Source organism: Carcharhinus amblyrhynchos, chromosome 9 (genome assembly GCF_965287045.1).
Source record: "Carcharhinus amblyrhynchos chromosome 9, sCarAmb.v2.hapA, whole genome shotgun sequence".
Taxonomy (NCBI): Eukaryota; Metazoa; Chordata; class Chondrichthyes; order Carcharhiniformes; family Carcharhinidae; genus Carcharhinus; species Carcharhinus amblyrhynchos.
The window spans coordinates 19604117-19626323 of NC_137332.1; the positions used below are offsets into that span (position 1 = coordinate 19604117).

General features: G+C 43.6%; 1 protein-coding gene across 1 annotated transcript in view; it reads right to left on the reverse strand.

Annotated features, from left to right (window-relative positions):
• LOC145347633 (dihydropyrimidine dehydrogenase [NADP(+)]-like) overlaps positions 1–22207 on the reverse strand; it is a 710299-nt gene that overhangs the window by 33582 nt on the left and 654510 nt on the right. Inside the window, exons 21-22 of the mRNA XM_080195279.1 lie at positions 5822–5965; positions 427–567 (exon numbers count right to left, since the gene is read on the reverse strand). Of these exons, the coding sequence (XP_080051405.1) occupies positions 427–567; positions 5822–5965 (285 nt within the window). The remainder of the gene's footprint in view (positions 1–426; positions 568–5821; positions 5966–22207) is intronic.

The following is a 22207-nucleotide window of genomic DNA, read 5'->3' on the forward strand; positions in this document are numbered from 1 at the left end:
AACATCTCCAAAGCAACTGTGACTTTCCTCTTTAAATTCTAGTCCTGGACCGGATGAAGAAGTGAGAAAGTATTCTAAAATTAATAGCATTCCTTTTGTTCGGTTTGTCCATCATTAAATTGGTGAAAAAAATGTTTAAGAGCAGCAATTAATAGCATAATCCCAATTGGAAGTAGCATTTATCCTACCAAAGGATCTAGCTTTAACAGTTAGTTATTTAAATAAATAATTACTTATGCTCATTTATCTTTGCATTTTCTTTGGGAATTTATTTCCTGCAGGTCATAAAGTCTTCAGTTTGGGAAACTGTGGCCAGTTAAAGATTTCCTTGGAACAGATGTACATGAGGATTTCAATTTGTTATGAACAAATTCCCCACAATTCAGATGCAATAATCCAGTGTGCTCATTACTAAAACCTTCTTACCTGGTAACCAGAGTCATTGCAAGTCATGTAGCATTTTCCACAGTTAATACACATTTCTTCATCAATCAAAGCCACCACATGCTCCTCATTATTCAGCATACCATAGGTTCCAATAAGTGGCAGAGTTCTGCCAATTATTTCCTGGATAAGCAGAAGAGAAATGGCCAATGTGATTTGGAATGGCAAAAATAGATAGAAATGTGTGAGCTAGTACAACGCAGTTCATGAACTGACTGGAATCTTAATGTGGTATTTTTGGAACATTTACACATGAATAAGGAAAGACTTTGGCCGGAATCTTATCACCATTCACGCTGTGGAATTTCCCGTTCCACTGCAGTAAATGGATATTTAGCTGGCTGCCAAATGATCTGACCTTACTGCAGCAGGAGCGCGGCGTGAATGGCAGCTAAGACTGCGCCCATTATTTTTGACACTAATAAAACTCAAGTAACCAAATCTGATCTTTTGTAACAGTTATTTTATCAATCTTTGATTGAATTGTTCCACTTTGCTTTTAATTTCGGCGCAACCCCTCTGCTAGAATTCTACCGCCTGGCCCACCACGGGAATCGGAGCTGACGAGGGATAGACGAAGGGAAGGTGCATTGACCTCGGGTGGGATTTTTCGGTCTTGGGTCGAAATCCCGCCCCCCTGTCTACGTGGGCTTCCTCTGGGTGCTCCATGTTTCTGAAAGACGTGCTGGTTAGGTGCATTGGCCATGCTAAGTTTTCCCTCAGTGTACCCGAACAGGCGCCAGAGTGTGGCAACTAGGGGATTTTTACAGTAACTTCATTGTAGTGTTGATGTAAGCCTACTAGTGACACCAACAAATAAACTATATACATTTTTGTTCTTTCTTTGTGGAATGTGAGCATTGTTAACTGGGTGTGCTATTTATTTTCCATCGTCAAATGCCCTTAAAGAGAGTGCTGAGCCCCCTTCTTGAACCATTGCAGTCCTTGTCGTGTAGGTCCACATATAGCGCTGTTAGGTAGTGAGATCCAGGATTTTGACCGAGCGACTATGAAAGAATAGCAAGGTATTTTGGGATGTATCCAAATACCCAGCACCCTTGTCTTTTTTGGTAGTAGAGATGTTGTTCCGGTGTCTGCAGTGCTGCAGTGTATCTAGTATATAATATCAGCGATGGAGGCATTTAGTCGGGTGGACCAGGTGCCAATAAAGCACCTCTTTCTTGAATGGATGTCAAGTTTCTTCAACATTGATGAAGTTGTACTTATCCAGGCAAGAAAGGGCACCCCAATATGCACCTAATTTATGCCTTGGGGAGTAAGGAGATCAAATTTACTTGGCTCAGAATTCCAAGTCTCTGACTTGTTCTTGGAGCCACAATATTTATGTGGCTGGTCCAGTTCTGTTTCTGGTTAATGGTGACTCTCAGGATGTTGATGGTAGAGGAATTGGCAATAGCAACATTATGAATTTCTGGGGATGATGGTTAGATTTTCTCTTGCTGGAGATGGTTATTATCTGGCACTTGTGTGGTGTGAATGTTACTTCTTGCTTCTCTGAATGTTATCCTAAATTAATGTAACTTTGAGTCGTCTTCCCTAAGACCACACCCTATTGTCCATTTAACATGGGTGGGTGCCTTTCAAAGTTTAAAGTTTATTTATCAGTGTCTCAAGTAGGTTTACATTAACACTGCAATGAAGTTACTGTGAAAATCTCCTAGTCGCCACACTCTGGCGCTTGTTCGGGTACACTGAGGGAGAATTTAGCATGGCCAATGCACTTAACCAGTATGTCTTTTGGACTGTGGGTGGAAACCCATGCAGACATGAGGAGAACATGCAGACTCTGCACAGACAGTGACCCAAATTGGGAATCGAACCTGGAACCTGACGCTGTGAGGCAGCAGTGCTAACCATTGTGCATTGCTGATGATCGAGAATGGTGACTTGAAAAAAAGTGTACAGATATATTTAATCTTCATTTTATGATGCACATTTCTGAATCATAAAAGGAAATGGTTTTGAAAAGAGCTGGAATGTAGCCATTAAACTGGAAATGTGGTAAAATATAGCTGTGTGAATTATTTTGCATTTATGTAACTTCTAAGCCTTGCAATTTTTGATTTATTTGATACAAGGGCCTGGATATTTACTTGGAGTCAGAGAAGGAATTGTTGGTGGGATGTGGAAGTGGAGGTTTGATGATGGGAGGGTCTGCTTAAAGGGATAGAGGTCAGAAAGCCAGGGAAGACCTGAATAACACATCTTTCTCCATTTCCTGGCCAATGACAGCTAGTCTGAGAGCCTGGCTGGCTAATAGTCGGGTAAACACAGAAACATAAAAGATAGATGCAGGAGGAGGCCATTTGGCCCTTCGAGCCTGATCTGCCATTCATTACAATCATAGCTGATCATCCAACTCAATAGACTAATCTGTTTTTTCCCCATAACCTTTGATCCCATTTGCCCCTAAAGCTATATCTAGCTGTCTCTTGAATACATTCAATGTTTTGGTCATGGGAGTGGAGAAGGAATATTGGGGGTGGCATGGAGATTGGAGGACAGGGACAGGGAGGGTGGGGTTTGAAGGTCGATGGTGGAGGTGTGATAGGAGCAGGGAAGGTGAGGGGCAATTGTGGGGGAAGTGAGGAGTCAGAGCACAGACAGTGAAGCATTGGATATCAGAGTCTTGTGGGATCAAAGACTAGGGTTTGGGGAGCTTTGATGGGAAGGGATGTTGCTATTTGAAATCCATGGGGAGTTGTGGAAAAAATGGAAGTTGGAATTCGGGGGAGTGGGAAGTCAATGGCAGTGTGTGGTGTGAGAATCGAGGCATTAAAGGGAGATGAGGAGAGATCAGAAAGATTGAGGTTGGGGAGTGTCCAAATGCAGGGATGTGTGTGTGTGTGTGGACTAGACTAACTGGATTGAGCAGGAAAGTGGAAAGGTCTCTTTGATCATCCTGAATCCAACAGTCCTCGCCTCCCTTTAGCTGTTGTATTTCTCGAAGCCCAGGAAACATGGTCAGCAGAATTAAATTTATATTTAATTTAGCGGATCTACATGAAGCATGCAGCCCCGATATGATATTCAATATGCCAACCCATCTCCGGGAAGCAGGTAGATGCACTCCTTCCTCCTTTGTTACGATGAGAAGTGGGTGTGTTGGAGTTGGGATTCTGATTTTTAACCCTGTAAGCTCCCACTGGACTTAATCAAAATTTATCCTCGCCTCATCTGGCTTAAGGAGGAACATTCTTTGTTTATATCTAAGACATATCTGGGAGATAAGGGTGGCATGGAGATAGAGTATAGTGGAATTATGACTGAACTAGCAGTCCAGAGACACAGCCAATGCGCTGGGGACACGGGTTCCAATCCCACCAAGACAGATGGTGAAATTCAATGAAAATCTGGAATTAAGAATCTACTGATGACCATGAAACCAGTATCAAGAGCGGCATGGTGGCACAATGGTTAGCACTGCTGCCTCTCAGCACCAGGGACCCAGGTTCAATTCCTGGCTTGGGTCACTGTCTGTGCAGAGCCTACACATTCCCTCCATAGCTGCATGGGTTTCCTCTGGGTGCTCCGGTTTCCTCCCGCAGTCTGGTTCGGTGCATTGGCCATGCTGAATTTTACTTTAGTGTACCTGAACAGGCACCGGAGTGTGGTGGACTGGGGGGTTTTAACAGTAACTTCACTGCAGTGTTAACGTAAGCCTACTTGTTGCATTAATAAAAAAACTTCTGAAAACTAAAAAGATTGTTGTAAAATCCCATCTGGTTCACTAATGTCCTTTAGGAAATTACATCTGCTGTCTTTACCTGCTCTGGCCTACATGTGCCTCCACAGCAATGTGGTTGACTCTTAAATGCCCTCAGAGATGGGCAATAAATGCTGGCCCAGCCAGTGAAGCCATCCTACATCCCATTAAAAAAATGTCTGTCTGTCCGCTCTCCATTGCCAAACCCAATTTTGGAAAACAAACATAACCTCTGGAGTTGCATTCTCCACTATCAACCAGCCCCTCTGTCTCTCCTAGCCCCCTTTAACAATCAGTAAAAAATCTTATGGGCTTTGAAAGTGCTGACAACAGAACTTTCCTTCTCAGTAGCCAGCACTGTAAACAATCCCATATCTTCTGTTAATGACATTCACTTTCCCTATCATCACTCACCTCTTCAAACAATTCATCCATTATGCCTTTGTACTTTAAAACTCTTGCCAGAAGTCCTGTCTCACTTGATAAAGAGGCGGACCCCGAAAGCTTGCGAGTTTACTATCAAATAAATTGGTTGGACTTAAACCTGGTGTTGTCAGACTTCTTACTGTGTTTACCCCAGTCCAACACCGGCATCCCCACATCATGACTTCCAGATGCTGCCAGACCTGCTGAGATTTTCCAATATTTTCTCTTTTGGTTCCTCCAGCTAAGTGTTGGTACGGTCAAAACCATTGAATTTGGCTCCAACAAACTCTTGTTATTGATTCCATTCCTTCTGTGCCTTACCATAGACTCATAGAATTCCTACAGTTTTGGAAGAGACCATTCGATCTAACAAGGGTGCACCAACTCTCTGAAAGAATATCCCATCCAGACCCTCCCATGTCACTGTAACCCATTGCATTTACCCTCGCCAATCCACCTAACCTACACATCTTTTGGACACTGGGGAGAAATTTAGCATGGCCAATCCACCAAACCTGCACATTTTTGGACTGTGGATAGAAACTGGAGCATCTGGAGGAAACCCACAGAATCAGACTGCTTTCCACCTCAGTGTGCTATTCGACCCTGAGGCATGTTTCTGATTTCTGATCTTCCCCATTATAAAGAGCACCGACATTCACTTGCGTAATGTTGACACTTACAGCTTAAAATCTTTTCCATGTTCCTGTCACTTCCAGACTTGATTAATCCAATGGCTGGATCTGTCATTCTCCCTGCATCTGATCCTAAACTCTGTTTTCTGTGTCGTCTCACCTATCACCCATGCCTTTACCAACCTAAATTCCAAAATTTAAAATTGGACTTCAGATATAAAATTGTTCTGATTGCACTTAAAGCCTGTCAAAGGCCTCTTCCTTGAAACCTCCTCCAACTGTACAATCCTCCCACAACTCTGTTCTGATTCTGGCCTCTCGCGCACTCATTCACATTTTTTTGTTCTACCATTGGCAGCCGTGCCTTCAGCCACTTCGAGCCCACATTCTGGTGCTCTCTTTCCAAACTCCTTATTTCAGACCCTGCTTCAAACCCATCTTATTCAGCAGCTTTCTGGTCACCACCTTCTGATACCTCACTCTTTGGCTTGCTGTTCAATATTCCCACGTGCCTCTGTGAAGCATTGTGTGCTTCTACGTGAAAGGTCTTATTTGACTACAGACTTTTTGCTTGTTTTGTTCTTATTACCTGAACCTTCGGAATGGGTTTCTTGACTGTATATGGTGCTTCGTCAGCTTCCTGGAGCACTTCATTCAGTTGCTTCTGTTTTAGTTTATGCTCTGCTATAATCTTCTTGCGTTGCTCCAGGTAGGGACCAAAACTGGGCAAATGCTGAAAAACAACCAATTAAAAAGAAATGTGGTTAAATTAGTTTGCTTTTACTAGAACCCGTATACTTATGGCCCTGACAATCGTCATGTATTTACAATGTATCTATAAAATACCACTGCCTCGGTAGAACAGTCAGCTTAATCAAGGACCCCACGCACCCCAAACGTTCTCTCTTCGATCTTCTTCCATCGGGAAAAAGATACAAAAATCTGAAATCATGTACCAACCAACACAAAAACAGCTACTTCCCTGCTGCCGTCAGATTTTTAGAAACATAGAAACTAGAAGTAGGAGTAGGCCATTTGGCCCTTTGAGCCTGCTCCGCCATTCATTTTGATCATGGCTGATCATCGGATTCAATATCCTGATCCCCCCTTTCCCCCATATCTCTTGATCGCCATAACCTACCTTACATTAAGTTGATCTTTCTCTACACTCCAGCTTTGATTTTAACACTACATTCTACACCCTCTCTTTTCCTTTTCCCCTACGTACTCTATGAACAGTATTATCTGCATAGCAAGCAAGAAACAATAATTTTCCCTGTATCTCAACACGTGACAATAATAAATCAAACCAAATGTTTAATATTGAACGTTAACAGTGCCTAGAACATTCAAAAGGCTGCAGTTTGTTCCATTTTGTAACCGTTCCAAAAAAGCGCTTTGTCCACTTAAATATCATTACTGTGGAGCAGAAAAGGGCTTTCAAAACTGGCCAATTACAACTGAAACTGCTGGTTTTTCCTTTTCCCGAATGACCCCACCAAGAGACAAATTGAAAATTTTTTTTTCCCCCAAAGGAAGGGTAGTTGGTTTCCCACTGAGAGAAAGTGACCCAGCAGGAATCAGATGTAGCTCGTCGGGTGAAGCAGCACTACCTTCTGAGACGGGCTATCAATCTGCTCAATGTGGACCTGGCCAAAAATAAAATTGTTTCATTATAAATTCAGTGTTGCTGCTATTGGAAAGGAGCTGCCCCCAGGGTGCAGGCTTAGCCAAAGACTAAACATTCACTGCATCACCTCCCATCAGGCTTTTCAATAATTTAACAACTCACGCTCCCCCCCACCCACCCACCCACCCACCACACAAGCCTCAGCACCTCGATCAGCTGGGCTAGCAACTGTCTCAGGACATTTTAAACAGATAAGAAGTGAGCTGCTGCCAAAGGTGCAGATTTCAGTCTCCTTAATTTGAAAACAGAAGTAAAAAAAGAAAATGCCAGAATGTGGATTGGATGGCTGAGTAAAGTGCAAGTTCATCAATTCCTTGTTCCCAGCAAAGAGCCAGATTAGAAGGGAATGGAAAGGGTTTAGATTTGGCCCAGGCGATCTTACTGTCTTGGGAATTTAGCCATGCAATATACAAAGAAACATGGAAATAACCAAGGAATTAGCTTAACCTAGTAGTTGTTCCATGGCCCTGCTCAGACTGACAGTAAAGGTGTTAATGATAAAAGTGTGTTGGCGAAAGTAATACAGGGAGTCATATGATACTGGCAGCAAGCCAGTGATCCAATGTTTCAGCATATTACCAGGAAAGTTCCCATGCTGTTTCTGGCAGTGAATCAGGCATTACCGTATGGTACGTGTGAACATGTTACAAAGAGATCAACATCAGGGTCACAGGCACGCAATGACTAAATCGTTCAATCTCCTTTTTTTATTACATGGTATTCTGTGAATTGTCCTGATGCTATGGGAATTAATTTCCACAGATCTGTCCATGATTTTGACATCTTTAAAATAATAAAGGGGTTGAGAGAGAAGCCAGCCCCTCTAGTGGAGAACTCGAAAAACATGAAGATATAATTTTAAAACAGCGCTCAGCCATTCAGAAGTGAAATCAAAGAGCAAAGGACAAAGTACAGCATAGGAACAGACCCTTTGACTCTCCAAGCCCATGCCAATCATGATGCTCTAACTAAATTAAAGAAAGAACCTTCTGCCCTTATTTAATCCACATCCCTCTTTTCTCTCCCTATTCATGCACCCATCCAGATGCTTCTTAAATGTTGCTAATGTGCCTGCTTCCACCCCTCCTCTGATAGCATGTTCCAGATATCCACCACTCTGTATGGAAATGTTCCCCTGCACACCTCCCTTAAACTTTCCCCAATGCACCACAAACCTGTGCCCCCTTGTAATCGACACTTCCATCCTGAGAAAAAGCCTCTGACTATCCACCCTATCTATGCCTCTCACAATTTTGTAGGCCTCGGTCGGGTCTCCCCTCAGCCTCTGTCTTTCCAATGAAAACAATCCTAGTTTATTCGCCCTCTCTTCATAGCCAACACCTTCGAGACTGGGCAACAACCTGGTGAATCTTCTGTGCACCCTCTCCAAAACTTCCAAGTCCTTCTATGGTATGGTAACCAGGGCTGCACGTAATACTTCAAATGCGGCCTAACCGAGGTTTTATAAAGCTGCAACATGATTTCCCAACTTTTGTACCGGCTGATGAAGGCAAGCATGCCATATGCCTTCTTGATCACCTTGACCATCTGTGTTGCCATTTTTAGGGAACTGTCGACCTTTTTTTATTCATTCGTGGGGCATGGACATCGCAGGCTGGCCTGCATTAATTGCCTCTCCCTAGTTTCTCCGAGACCAGTTGAGAGTCAACCACATTGTTGTAGCTCTGTAGTCGCATGTAGGCCAGACCAGATAAGGACAGCAGGTTTCCTTCCCTAAAGGACATTAATGGACGAAATGGGACTTTCCTACAATCAACAAGGATTTCAACGTCATCAGTAGATTCTTAATTCCAGATTTTTTTAAAATTCAAATTACGCCAGCTGTCATAGTGGGATTTGAACATGGTCCCCAGAGCATTAGCTGAGTTTCTGGATTAATATTCTAATATCACAAGGTCATCACCTCCCCTGCGGACCTGCATGCCCAGATCCCTCTGTACGTTCATGTTCCCAAGCGTTCTGCCATTAACAGTATAATTCACATCTAAATGTGATCCTCCAAAATGCATCAATTCACATTTGTCTGGATTAGACTCCACCTGCCATTTCTGTGCCCAAGTCTCCAATCTTTCTATATCCTGCTGTGTCCTCTGACAATCCCCAGCACTATCAGCAACTCCACCAATCTCTGTATCATTCACAAAGTTACTAATCAGACCCCCCACATTTTCCTCCAGATCATTTATGTGTACTACAAACAACAGAGGTCCCAGCACTGATCCTTGTGGAATATCACTAGTTACAGATCTCCATTCTTAAAAACACTCTTCCACTGCTACTTTTTGTCTTCAAAAACCAAGCCAGTTCTGTATACATCCAGCCAGCCCACCCCAAATCCCATCCAATTTTAATTTTTGTACCAGTTTGCCATGTAGGACCTTGTCAAACATCTTACTAAAGTTCACATAAACTATATCCACAGCCCTTCCCTCATCAGTTATCTTTGTCATCTCTTCAAAAAACTCAATCAAGTTGGTGAGACATGACCTTCTCTGTAAAAACCATGTTGCCTGTTGCTAACTAATCCATTTTCTTCCAAATATGCATATATCCTGTCCCTCAGTATCTATTCCAAAATCTTCCCCACAACTGACGTCAGGCTAACAGGCCTTTAATTTCCTGGATTATCCTTTCTTCCTTTCTTAAACAAGGGGGCTGTATTGGCTATTCTCTGGAACCTCACTTGTAGTCAAAGAGGATGTGAAGATGAAGGGGACAGTTTTTTCACACATTAATGGGATGTGAGAAAATAAGAGATCTTAAGATTGAGATGGATATATTTGTTGATCAGGTAATAGTTTCAAGGGAATCTCTGGTTATCATTTCCCCACCTTCTCTGGCATCAGCATGCTGTTAGAGGACTATAGGGCATAGCTATTTAAAAAGGGAGAGAGGAATAGACAGAGTAGTTATCATAGATCGCAGCACAGGAGGAGGACATTCGACTGTCATGTCTATGTAAGCTCTCCAAAGTAGATGGTAGACAGGCTTTGGGGAGTCAGGTGGTGAGCTACTCTCTGCAGAACTCCAGCCTCTGACCTGCTCTGACAGCCACAGTATTTATATGGCTAATCCAGTTCAGTTACTGGCCACTGGCAACACCCACGATGTTGATAATGGGGATTCAGTGATGGTGATGCCATTATATGTCACCAGGAGATGGTTAGGACCTGGTTAGATGGTCGTTATTGATTAATGACTATTACTTACCAGAAGTGTTTTATAAACACAAACATAATGATAAAAGTGGTTCTGACTGCGTTGAGGAAGGGGATTCTAGATCAGGCAGCAAATGCCTGTAAACCTCAAATAGATTTCCATAAACACTGAATTCAGTGCTTTTTGATTGGTTCCTTAATGTGTTTGTTTGAATTCTGTCTTTGGCTCCGTATCAATCTCTCTCTCTGCCTCTCAGATATCTAATGAGAAAGACTCCATTTTCTAACTTGCAATGAAACACAGACTATGATAATAAACCATTTTATTTGCCTGAGAAGCTTTCAGAATTTAACGCCTGATTCAAGGAGGATAAGGAAAGACACTCTGAGGGAAAGATTTGTTCTCTTAGTGCTGCTTCATAGGCATTTGATATCATTAATGAATGATATACAGACTGCACAGATAGTGGCCTCTGGTGTTGGCTGCCTGAAGGGAATTGATTTGTTCTACATAGCTTGAAGCTGAACTATACAAATGTATTTCTCCCCCTTCCATTTGTTCCTCTATTTCTCAGGCTGATAAGCTTTCTCAAGTTTATAGAACTTTTATAAATTGTACAGAAAATAAAGTTACAATAGGTATGTAACCAATGTACTGATGGAAGTTGATCTCTGTTTACATACATGCATTTACACAGACATGTACGTACACGCATGTGCACATAAATACACACGCAGGTGCACACTCAAGACACACGCACAAATGCAGACACTCACACACAAGGGCCAGAATATATTTTTGATTTGATTTGATTTAATATTGCTGCATGTATTAGCGTACAATGAAAAATATTGTTTCTTGTGCGCTATACAGACAAAGCATATCGTTCATAGAAAAGGAAAGGAGAGAGTGCAGAATGTAATGCTAAAGTCATAGCTAGGGTGTAGAGAAAGATCAATTTAATATGAGGTAGGTCCATTCAAAAGTCTGATGGCAGTAGGGAAGAAGCTGTTCTTGAGTCAGTTGTTAGTATCCTCAGACTTTTGCATCTTTTTCCCAGTGGAAGGAGATGAAAGAGAGAATGTTTGGGGTGTGTGGGATTCTTCATTATGCTGGGTGCTTTTCCAAAGCAGTGGGAAATGTAGACGGAGTCAACGGATGGGAAGTTTGTTTGTGTGATGGACTGGGCTTTGTTCACAATTCTTTGTAGTTCCTTGCAGAATTGGGCAAAGCAGGAGCCATGCCAAGTTGTGATACAACCAGAAAGGATGCTTTCTATGGTTCATCTGTAAAAGTTGATGAGAATCATAGTTGACATGCTAAATTTCCTTAGCCTCCTGAAACAGGCGAGGCATTGGTGGACTTTCTTGACTATAGTATCAACATGGTGGGACCAGGACAGATTATTCATGATCTGGACACCTAGAAACTTGAAGCTCTTGACCATTTGCATCCTTAAGTCTCATCTTCTGCCAATCAATGTTCATTAAAATATAAAATGGCAGCCCCAAGGAGACCCCCCTTTCTATTGCCAAGACCTATTGTCAACCTGGTCCTAACAAGACACTAGACTTACAGCTCAATGGATTTCTTCAAAAGGAATACACTGTTTGCAAAAGAGGAAGTTAAATCACTTATTCCTTTTGAAGAAAACACAGCTGTCAATCAGGCTTATTATCTTTGAAACATTGTGGTTAGGATCGGTGGAGGTATTTGGGATGCATTCAAGTGTAAATGAAATGAAAATAAAGCTGACTGGAGCATGAGTTAAAATCCATTGAGCTGCTCGTGGAAATCTTTTTCAAAGCACTGCACATTGAAATTGACAGAGATTAAAGGTTTCCGGTGGAATGGAGAGGGTTTCAAAAGTTTCACCTTACTAGGAAGCCTTAGAAACTTCATATCAAAGCTGTGTGAATATATTGGAGCCAAATTAACAGCTGTGCAGAATGGAACCTCCTGCCACACCTCCAGGTGAAATTCACATCTCCTCTTTGTCAGAGGACGTCAAAGGGGTCTGCTCACACCTGAAGCTTCTGACAAGGAGAAAGGCAAATCTTGGCTGCAGAAAGGGTAAAGTGCAATAAAATCGCCATGCCGGGGTGATCTTCAGGTCTGCCAAGGCTAGAAGGGGCAGCTCAGCCACAAGACCCTCATCCCCGGGGGAGAATGAAGAGGTCAACCCTTTGGCCACAGCATAAGCCCACTTAATCCCTAGAACTCTTGAGGGACCCTTCCTCTGCAGCCTGGCAGATGTGTAAATGGCCACTGGACCTACTTCCTTGGCCCCCTTCAGGGCCTAAGGTGCTAGGCCAAGGTACCAGCAGGCAGTGCACCATTGGCACTGCCAATGTATTGGCCTAAAGGAGGAGGAGCTGAGTGGGAATCTGAGGGAGAAGGGAGGAGGCTAAGTGGGGGTTCTGAGGGGACAGGGGTGTTGAGTGAGTGTCTGTGGGGAAGAAGGACTGAGTGGGTGGGTCTGAGGGGGAGGGGGCCACTCTCGGCAGTCTGAGGAGGCAAGGAGATCTGAGGGGGTTTCAAGGTAAAAGGGGGGGTTGAGTTGGGGGTTTTGAGTGGGGAGGGGGTCAAAGTGGGGTGGGCTGAAGGGAGGGTGGGAATTGGGTCAGGTCAGCTTCATGCCTGCGTGGTTTGAGGGGGAGGATACCGCTCTTTGCCGAGGGGTTGGTGGTGCAACCTGGCTCTTGGGGTCCAACATGCCACATCCACCATATCATCTTCATCCCTGCAGCAAATTTTGGCTCTTTAAATAAGCTGACATTTCAGTGCAGTACTGAGAGAGCACTACATAGTCTTAAGTACTTTCTGTTATTACTGAGGCCTTGTCTCGTCTATCAAGTGGTTATAAGAGATTCCATAGCAATATTGGAAGAACAATAGATTTTTCCCAGGCTCCTGGGTCATAGTTAGTCCACAATCATTACTACACTTGAAAAATAAGTCAGTGACTACCAAGTGTGTTCAGACATCCTGAGGTCGTGAATTTAAACCCTTCTATCCAACCCCTCCTCATAGCTAATGTCCTTATGAAAAGAGAGGTTGGAGAAACTTGGTTTGTTCTCACTGGAATGACGGAAGTTGAGGGGTGACCTGATTGAGGTCTACAAGATTATGAGGGGCATGGACCGTCAGAAGCTTTTTCCCAGGGTGGAAGAGTCAATTGCTAGGGACATGGGTTTAAGGAGCGAGGGGCAAGATTTAAAGGAGATATACGAGGCACAAAGGATGGTGGGTGCCTGGAACTTGCTGCTGGGGGAGGTAGTGGAAGCAGACATGATAGTGAGTTTTAAGGGTCATAGAGGTTTACAGCATGGAAACAGACCCTTCAGCCCAACTTGTCCATGCCGTCTTTATTTTTTTTAAACTCCTAAGCTAATCCCAATTGCTCACATTTGGCCCACGTCCCTCTATACCAACTGTGCCCATGTAACTATCTAAATGCTTTTTAAAAGATAAAATTGTACCCGCCTCCACTACTACCTCTGGCAACTTGTTCCAGACACGCACCACCCTCTGTGTGAAAAAAATTGCTCCTCTGGACACTTTTATATCTCTCCCCTTTCACCTTAAAGCTATGCCCTCCAGTTTTAGACTCCCCTACCTTTGGAAAAGGAGCATCTTGACAATTACATGAATAGGATGGGAATAGAGGGATATGGTCCCTGGAAGGGTAGGGGGTTTTAGTTTAGTCGGGCAGTATGGTTGATGCAGACTTGGAGGACCGAAGGGCCTGTTCCTGTGCTGTAATTTTTCTTTGTTCTCGTTGTTCTTTCTTTTGATTCCTTTTTGACAAAGTCAAATAGATTAAGGACGCATGAAATGTCTAATATTTTACAATTTTAAGGCTCCCAAAGGGTTCAAGTTATTTCACCCCTGGTTTTGTTAAACAAGTTTCTCGGACTAACAATTGATTTAAGGGTTAAATATATCGGAAAAGGAATCTGGCGTGTTCGCTAAATGGGTATAGCATTGTTAAATCAGAACGGGGGGTAATGAACTGCTTCCCTTTATTCTCCCTTGGGGAAAGGCTTCACAGACAATGAGTAATGGGGCAGTTAATTGGCCCTAATTGTTATTAGGCAAAGTTGCTTAGTTACTCCTGGAAATGACTCAACCTCCAATTGTAATGGGGCTTATGAAAATAGCCTCTCTGGCAAATCTATGGTTGGTTTCTAATCTCTTTCCCCCGTCAGCAGATAGGATTTATATACAATTCTCCATTTTGCTTTTCGTTCTTAGACCCCCAACAATAGTGTAAATAATCCAAGAGGAAGTCACCCAGTTCATTGAGGGTGATTAAAGTTATGTTGTTTTCATTATACAACTGGAATATTCTATGCTCTCTACACAGTGGCATGTATCTATGTAATTCCATTCATTTATTGCTGCACCAGTGGGGAATAGTTAACTATTCAGTAATGTTTAGTTTAAAGCTTATTTATTAGTGCCACATGTAGGCTTATATTAACACTGCAATGAAGTTACTGTGAAAATCCCCCAGTCGCCGCACTCCGACGCCTGTCCGGGTGCACCGAGGAGAATGTAATATGGTCAATGCACCTCTAACCAGCATGTCTTTTGGGGTGTGGGAGGAAACCAGAGTACCTGGAGGAAACCCACACAGATGCGGGGAGAACATGCAGACTCCGCACAGACAGTGACCCAAGCTGGGAATCGAACCCGGGTCCCCGGTGCTGTGAGGCAGCAGTGCTAACCACTGTGCCAGTAAGGTGAGCAATAATCCAAATCACTGTTGAACTCTATGCACTGATTGGAACTTTCAACTTTGATGGAAAGGGAAGTTGAACAGGATGTAAAACAATAGTAAGGGCTACAATCAGAGAATGAGAAAGAACTTGTAAAGGATATCAAAAGAACTTTGATAATTCTATTTGGAAAATAGCATGATTAAGAGCAAATGAAAACTGATGATGGCAATATTAGAAATGAAAACAAATAAAGACCATGTTAAATAATTACTTTTTATCAGCATTATAAGCAGAGGAGCAGAAGGATAATATCCAAATTCTCCCAGGAAACTAATTTTGAGTCAGTGATTCATACTCATCTGAGTTAACAGAAGCAACTTCACAGTAACGAAGAAAATAATGGCAGTAATGAAAATAAATGACATGTCCCCAGGTCCAGATGGTTTCCATACCTCGATTTCCGAGGAAGTCAGTGAGAATGTTGCCAGTGTCCCAAGTATGATATGCCAATCTGGAAATATTAGATTGTAAATTTGCACATCACTTTGATATCTAACAAAAATGAAGTGCATTTATAGGCCAGGTAACCTATCATCTGTCATCAGGGGAATTACTAGAGTCTACAATTAAGGTTAGGGTAGGCAAACGCCTTGAAAATATTCAGCTGATCAGGGAGAGTCAGCATGGATTTGTAAAGGACACAGCTGTGCCCAATAAACTGGATTTTTTTTTGAGGAGGTGACTGAAGTGGTAGACAGGGAATTGTCTATGGATGTTATTTATATCGACTTCCTGAAAGCATTCAATAAAGTCCCTCAGGAGAAACTGTTAGCTAAAGATGAAACTCCTGGACTTTTGGACAAATTATTGATCCAGTTGGGAAATTGGCTGAGGTGGCAGGAGATATAATGGGCAGATACTCAAGGTGACAGGATATGACTAGTGGTGCTCCAAGCGATCTGTGATGGAGCCTCAACTATTGACTGTGTTCATTAATGATGCAGAAGATGGGATAGAAAAGATGGCCAAGACACAAGAACAGGTGGCATTGTTCCCCGCATACTTAGCAACATAACGCTCGAAACTGTGGCAAATGGATTTCAATGTAGCCAAATGTGAGGTCATTCACTTTGGGCCTAAAAAAGGTTAGAACAGGGTACGTTCTAGGTGGTGGAATGCTAGATTCACTGGAGGCCCAATCAGACATGGGAATCCAGATACATAGGCTGAAATGTTACGGCCATTCACACCAGTGGGCTTTTCCCATCCCAACACGGTGAACAGAGATTTGGCTGGGTGCCAGATTCTCTGAGTTGCTGCAGCAGGAACGTGGTGTGACCAGCCAGTAATATCTCCCCCACAGATTATTTAACTGCCCTGGACAAGTGCAAAAAATAATTAAAACAGCCAATGGAATGGTGGCCTTAATATCGCGGTGGCTAGAATGCATGGGGTTAAAAGTACTCCTTCGACTATACAAAGACTTGGTTAAACCCCCAACTTGTGCTGGATAGACCGAAGGGCCTCTTCTGTACTGTATGATTCTATGCAATGGTTCACTAGCGGGTGGGTTAAAAAAAGGCAGATGCATTCAGAAAATAGGGTGCCACGGCATTGGCAGCACGCCAGCTGATGTGCCCTTTCACCCCTTTCACTGGGGTCTGCCGTGAGATCTGGAACTGTTTAGGTCCATTGCTGATGTCTCCTCCTTGGTTTAGCCACCATACTTATGTGGCCTATGGCTCCCTTGGTCATGCTGCTGTCCGTCTCTGACTGACCAGCAGCACTACAAAGCAGGTCCTCTTCTTGGAGAGCAGGGGCGGGAGGGGAGTTCGCGCCTCATCATGATTAAAGGCCTGTAAAATTAAAGTGAGACAAACCACCCAAGCAATATTACACTGCCTTGTATTCAAGACAGTGAGGGGAACTGGTAGGCCCCCTAGGATTGTTTTCTCTGGATCGGTGAAGGCTGAGGGAAGGCCTGATAGAAGTCTACAATATTATGAGGGGCAAAGATACGGTTGACAGCCAGAATCTTTTTCCCAGAGTTGAAAGATGGAATTTTCCAGCTGTCCTCGCCCCAAAACTGGAAAATCATGCCCAAAGTCAACGGACCTTTGCATGATCTGCTCCCCCCAGCTACCCGATTCCCGTGGCAGGTGGGATGGGAAAATTTCCCCCGAAATGCCTAATACTAGGGAGCGTGCACTTAAAGTGAGAGGGGGAAAGTTCAAAGGGAATGCGAGGGGCAAATGTTTTTACATAGAGAGCGGTAGGTGTCTGGAATGTGCTGCCGGGGGTAGTGGTGCAGGCAGAGAGAATAAGGGCATTTAAGGGGCTTTTAGGTAAGGACATGAATATGCAAGGAATAGCAGGATATGGCAGAAGGGATTAGTTTAGTTTGGCATTATGTTCGGCACAACATCGAGGGCCGAAAGACCTGTTCCTGTACAGTGCCATTCTATGTTCTAAGCATTTTCAGCTGGCTGGGAATGGTCTAAAACTAAGTACTAGACCTTTCAAGAGATAGTCCGAAAATCTACATTCTATCAATTAGCTAGAAGTAAAGTATGAAAAATAAGACGTCCATGTGTTTCTGAAGTAAATGGACATGATTTTAACATATCGAAGAATACCACCACTGGATGAGTAGCTTTCACTGAAACACTGGCAGCTTAATCGCATTCCAATGATATAACTTTCAGTGCTTTTATACACGTTTGTGACATGAGAACAGTTCACCATTGAATTCAATTTCACATTTGTAACACTGATGGAAATCTTGTGAGATTGGAGCACGCAACCAAAACACACTCCATTAAGGCAGTCACATTGCAGACTGCAGATACATATTGAAGAAATATGGACTGTTCAGGGCAGCCAGAGCTGGGCAGTAAACTCGGCCCTTCCAGCTTCATGTCCTAAGAGTTAAATTTTCAAAAGTGTACAGTCTAGAAACAGACAATTTTCTTTAGAAATAAGAACATAGAACACTACAGCACAAACAGGCCCTTCGGCCCACAAGTTGCGCTGATCACATCCATACCTCCCAATCCTATTAAATCCCATATACTCATCCAGAAGTCTTTTAAGAGACCCCAGTGAGTTCGCCTCTACCATCACTGACGGCAGCTGATTCCACTCACTCACCACCCTCTGAGTGAAAAACTTACCCTTAACATCTCAAGAAAAGATCCTTAAAACAGCAGGCACAGTATCAAGCTGAATGGCCGGAGTTATTTAGACATAGACATAGACATAGAACATTACAGCGCAGAACAGGCCCTTCGGCCCACGATGTTGCGCCGACCAGTTTTTTAAAAAAAAACACTGACCCACTAATCTAAACCAATCCCTTTTCGTCCATAAACCTATCCACAGATCTCTTAAACGCCCCCAAACTAGGAGCATTTGCAACCGCAGCAGGCAAGGCATTCCAATCCCTCACCACCCTCTGGGTAAAGAACCTACCCCTGACATCCGTCCTATAACTACCCCCCCTTAATTTAAAGCCATGCCCCCTCGTGCTAGCTTTCTCCATCCGAGGAAAAAGGCTATCACTATCCACCCTATCTAAACCTCTAATCATCTTATATGTTTCAATAAGATCCCCTCTTAGCCTCCTTCTTTCCAGCGAAAACAACCCCAAATCCCTCAGTCTCTCCTCATAGGACCTCCCCTCCATACCAGGCAACATCCTGGTAAACCTCCTCTGCACCCTCTCCAAAGCCTCCACGTCCTTCCTGTAATGTGGGGACCAGAACTGCACACAGTACTCCAAGTGCGGCCGCACCAGAGTTGTGTACAGTTGCAACATGACGCTGCGACTCCTAAATTCAATCCCCCTACCAATAAACGCCAAGACACCGTATGCCTTCTTAACAACCTTATCTACTTGATTCCCAACTTTCAGGGATCTATGTACACATACACCTAGATCCCTCTGCTCCTCCACACTATTCAAAGTCCTCCCGTTAGCCCTATACTCAACACATCTGTTACTCCTACCGAAATGAATTACCTCACACTTCTCTGCATTAAACTCCATCCGCCACCTCGCGGCCCAGCTCTGCAACCTATCTAAGTCACCCTGCAAACTATGACACCCTTCCTCACAATCTACCACACCTCCGACTTTGGTGTCATCAGCAAAAAATTTAGGGCTGGTATTTCATGCTGTGATGGCCCTGTTAACAAAACAGAGCCAGGAACCAGGGTTTGATTCCCACCTTGGCTCACTGACTGTGTGCAGTCTGCACGTTCTCCCCGTGTCTGCGTGGATTTCCTCTCACAGCCCAAAAGAAGTGCTGATTAGATGCATTGATCGTGCTAAATTCTCTCTCAGTGTACCCGAACAGTTACGGAGTGTGGCGACTAGGGGATTTTCACAGCAACTTTATTGCAGTGTTAATGTGGGCCTGCTTGTGACACTAATAAATAAACTTTAAACTCTTTCTGTATTTAGTGTCACTCTAAATCACCCTTTTATTGTGTTGTTGTTCACTGTATCCCTTACGCTATCCATGGGTGGAATTTTTCAGCCATTCCCACTCCACCATCGCTGCAAGTGGGGATGAAGTATTTGGCGCTCTGCCAGATCTCCGTCCACTAGAGCAGGACCAGAGAATCCCGCTGGCGTCAACAGCCAGAAAATTCCGATCCGTATCTTTCACTGATCAAAAAACAGACCACTGGACTTGATGTTCACAAGATCCCAGATGCCCAATTGACCTTGCAGCACTGTTATCAATTCACATTTCCATCCATTTGAGGCAGATAAAATACAAAAAAAATTGTGGAGTCTGCCGTGACCATGTGCCTTCCCATCATTATTCCCAGCTCCATGTAATTCACTAAAAATCAGAGTATTAGACCCTAAGCTATACGAGCAGAATTAGGCCATTCAACCCATCGAGTCTGCTCTGCCATTCAATCATGGCTGATGTGATTCTCATCCCCATTCTCCTGCCTTCTCCCCGTAACCCCAATCCCCTTATTGATCAAGAAGCTATCTATCTCTGTCTCAAAGACATTCAATGACTTGGCCTTCACTCCCTTCACTCTGAGGCTGTGCTCTCAGGTTCTAGTCTCTCCCACTAATGGAAATATCCTCTCCCCACATCCACTCTATCTAGGCCTCCCAATATTTTGTAAGTTTCAAACAGAACTCTCCTCATCCTTCTAAACTCTATCGAGTATAGTCCCAGACTCCTCGACTGCTCCTCATTTGTAAGAACATAACATTACTTGAAGTTATGGTTTGTGTGCCATGAGCCAGTAGTAAGACGTGGGTTTGATTTTGCCTCTGGCTGGACCCCAGGCACAACAAACTCAAGCTCAGGGCCTGTCCACAAGGAGAATGAGAACGTCGATGACTCTCTCGGGCTTCTCCTAAAAGCTGATTCAGAGCAGCTGCACTGAAGTTTACAACAAGGTTGCTCACTTGCTTTTGCGGTTGAAGTATTGCCAAGAGAGGAAAAGGTGGTAAGTTTCCATGCTACTGTTGACGGATGTGACCAGCATTGTGGAAGAGCAAACCAAGTCTGTCTATTCCATTAAGTAATACTTGCTCAACATGAAAGCATCATGGATGGCACAGAAATACTCAAAGTTTCCTTATTTTATTCTCATGATTCAATATCACTCGCGTTTTGACAAAATGAAAGCCTTTTTGTTTATTAGGGGCACGGCAGGACCATGCTTTAAGTTTAAGTTTATCCATTGTCACAAATAGGCTTACATTAAAACTGCAATGAAGTTACTGTGAAAATCCCCTAGTCACTCTGACGCCTGTTCGGATACACTGACCTAACCAGCATGTCTTTCAGAGTGCGGGAGGAAACTGGAGCACCCGGAAGAAACCCACACAGACACGGGGAGAATGTGCAAACTAAGCTTGGAACAGTTGACCCAAGCCGGGAATTGAACCTGGGCCTCTGGCGCTGTGAGGTAGCAATGCTAACCACGGTGCCACCATGCCGCCCTTTTGCATGGGTGTTGTCAATGAGGCCCAGCACCTTAAGGAAGTCAGACACCTGGTCAAACTGAGGTATCCTCTTGTCTGACCCTTCAGTGGAGAACATTGCAAAAATGTAGCACTGATAAATGAGACTCCTGTGACCTGCAACATAGGCTTGGGCACAAAATGGACTATTTTTTATATGTTACGATAAATGTTCCAGAAGTTTGATTGATGCAATAAAAATTTCCAGTACTGGATGTACAGCAAAGGCACTTCAGCGACAAGAATAATTATATTCTTTTCAGATTTGGTTCTAACTTGATATACATTTGATTTACCAAGTGTAGCTCTGAGCTCCAGAATTTACCCTTGATATCTAGTGCATGGGGCAGACGCACACGTTTCATATACCTACAGTGCAGAAGGAGGCCATTTAGCCCATTGAGTTTTGCACCAACTCCTTGACAAAGCTTTCCACCCAGTCCTCATTCCTGTAACCCCACATACCTACCCTGCTAATCCCCCTAACTTACACATCTTGGGACAGTAAGGGGCAATTTAGTATGGCCAATCGATCTGATCTGCACATTTGGACTGTGGGAGAAAACTGGAGCACCCGAAGGAAACCCACACAGGCATGAAGAAAGCATGCAAACTCCAAGCGGACAGTCACCCAAGGTTGGAATCGAATCCAGGTCTCTGGCATTCTGAGGCAGCAGTGCTAATCACTGTACCGACTGGCAATACTTTCTTAAGTGGTAGCTTAGTCTTTCTTTTGTGGGGCGTTTTGTTTGCCAATATAACAAAGGACAAAGAAAAGTACAGCACAGGAACAGGCCTTTTGGTCCTCTAAGCCCTTGTTAATCATGATGCTCTAACTAAAGTAAAAAAAAACCTTCTGCCCTTACTCAGATCATATCCCTCTGTTCCCTTCCTATTCCATCCAGACGCCTCTTAAATGTTGCTAACGTGCCCTCTTCCCCTCCCCTGGCAGAGTGTTCAAGGCAGTCACCATGCTCTGTGTGAAAAACTTCCCCCACATATCTCCCTTAAACTTTCCCCAACTCACCTTGAACCTGTGTCCCCTTGTAATTGACACTTCCACCCTGGGAAAAAGCCTTTATCCATCTTGTCTATGCCTCTTATAATTTTGTAGTCCTCTATCAGGTCTCCCCTCAGCCTCCGTCTTTCCAGTGAAAACAACCCTAGTTTATTCAACCTCTCCGCATCGCCAACACCCTCGAGACCAGGCAACATCCTGGTGAACCTTCTTTGCACACATTCCAAAGCTTCCATGTCCGACTGATATTGTGATGACCAGAACGGCACACAATGTTGTCCTAACCAAGGTTTTATAAAGTTGCAACATGGGCTGTACTCAATACCCTCAAAAGGCGGATAGTTGCAATATATTTG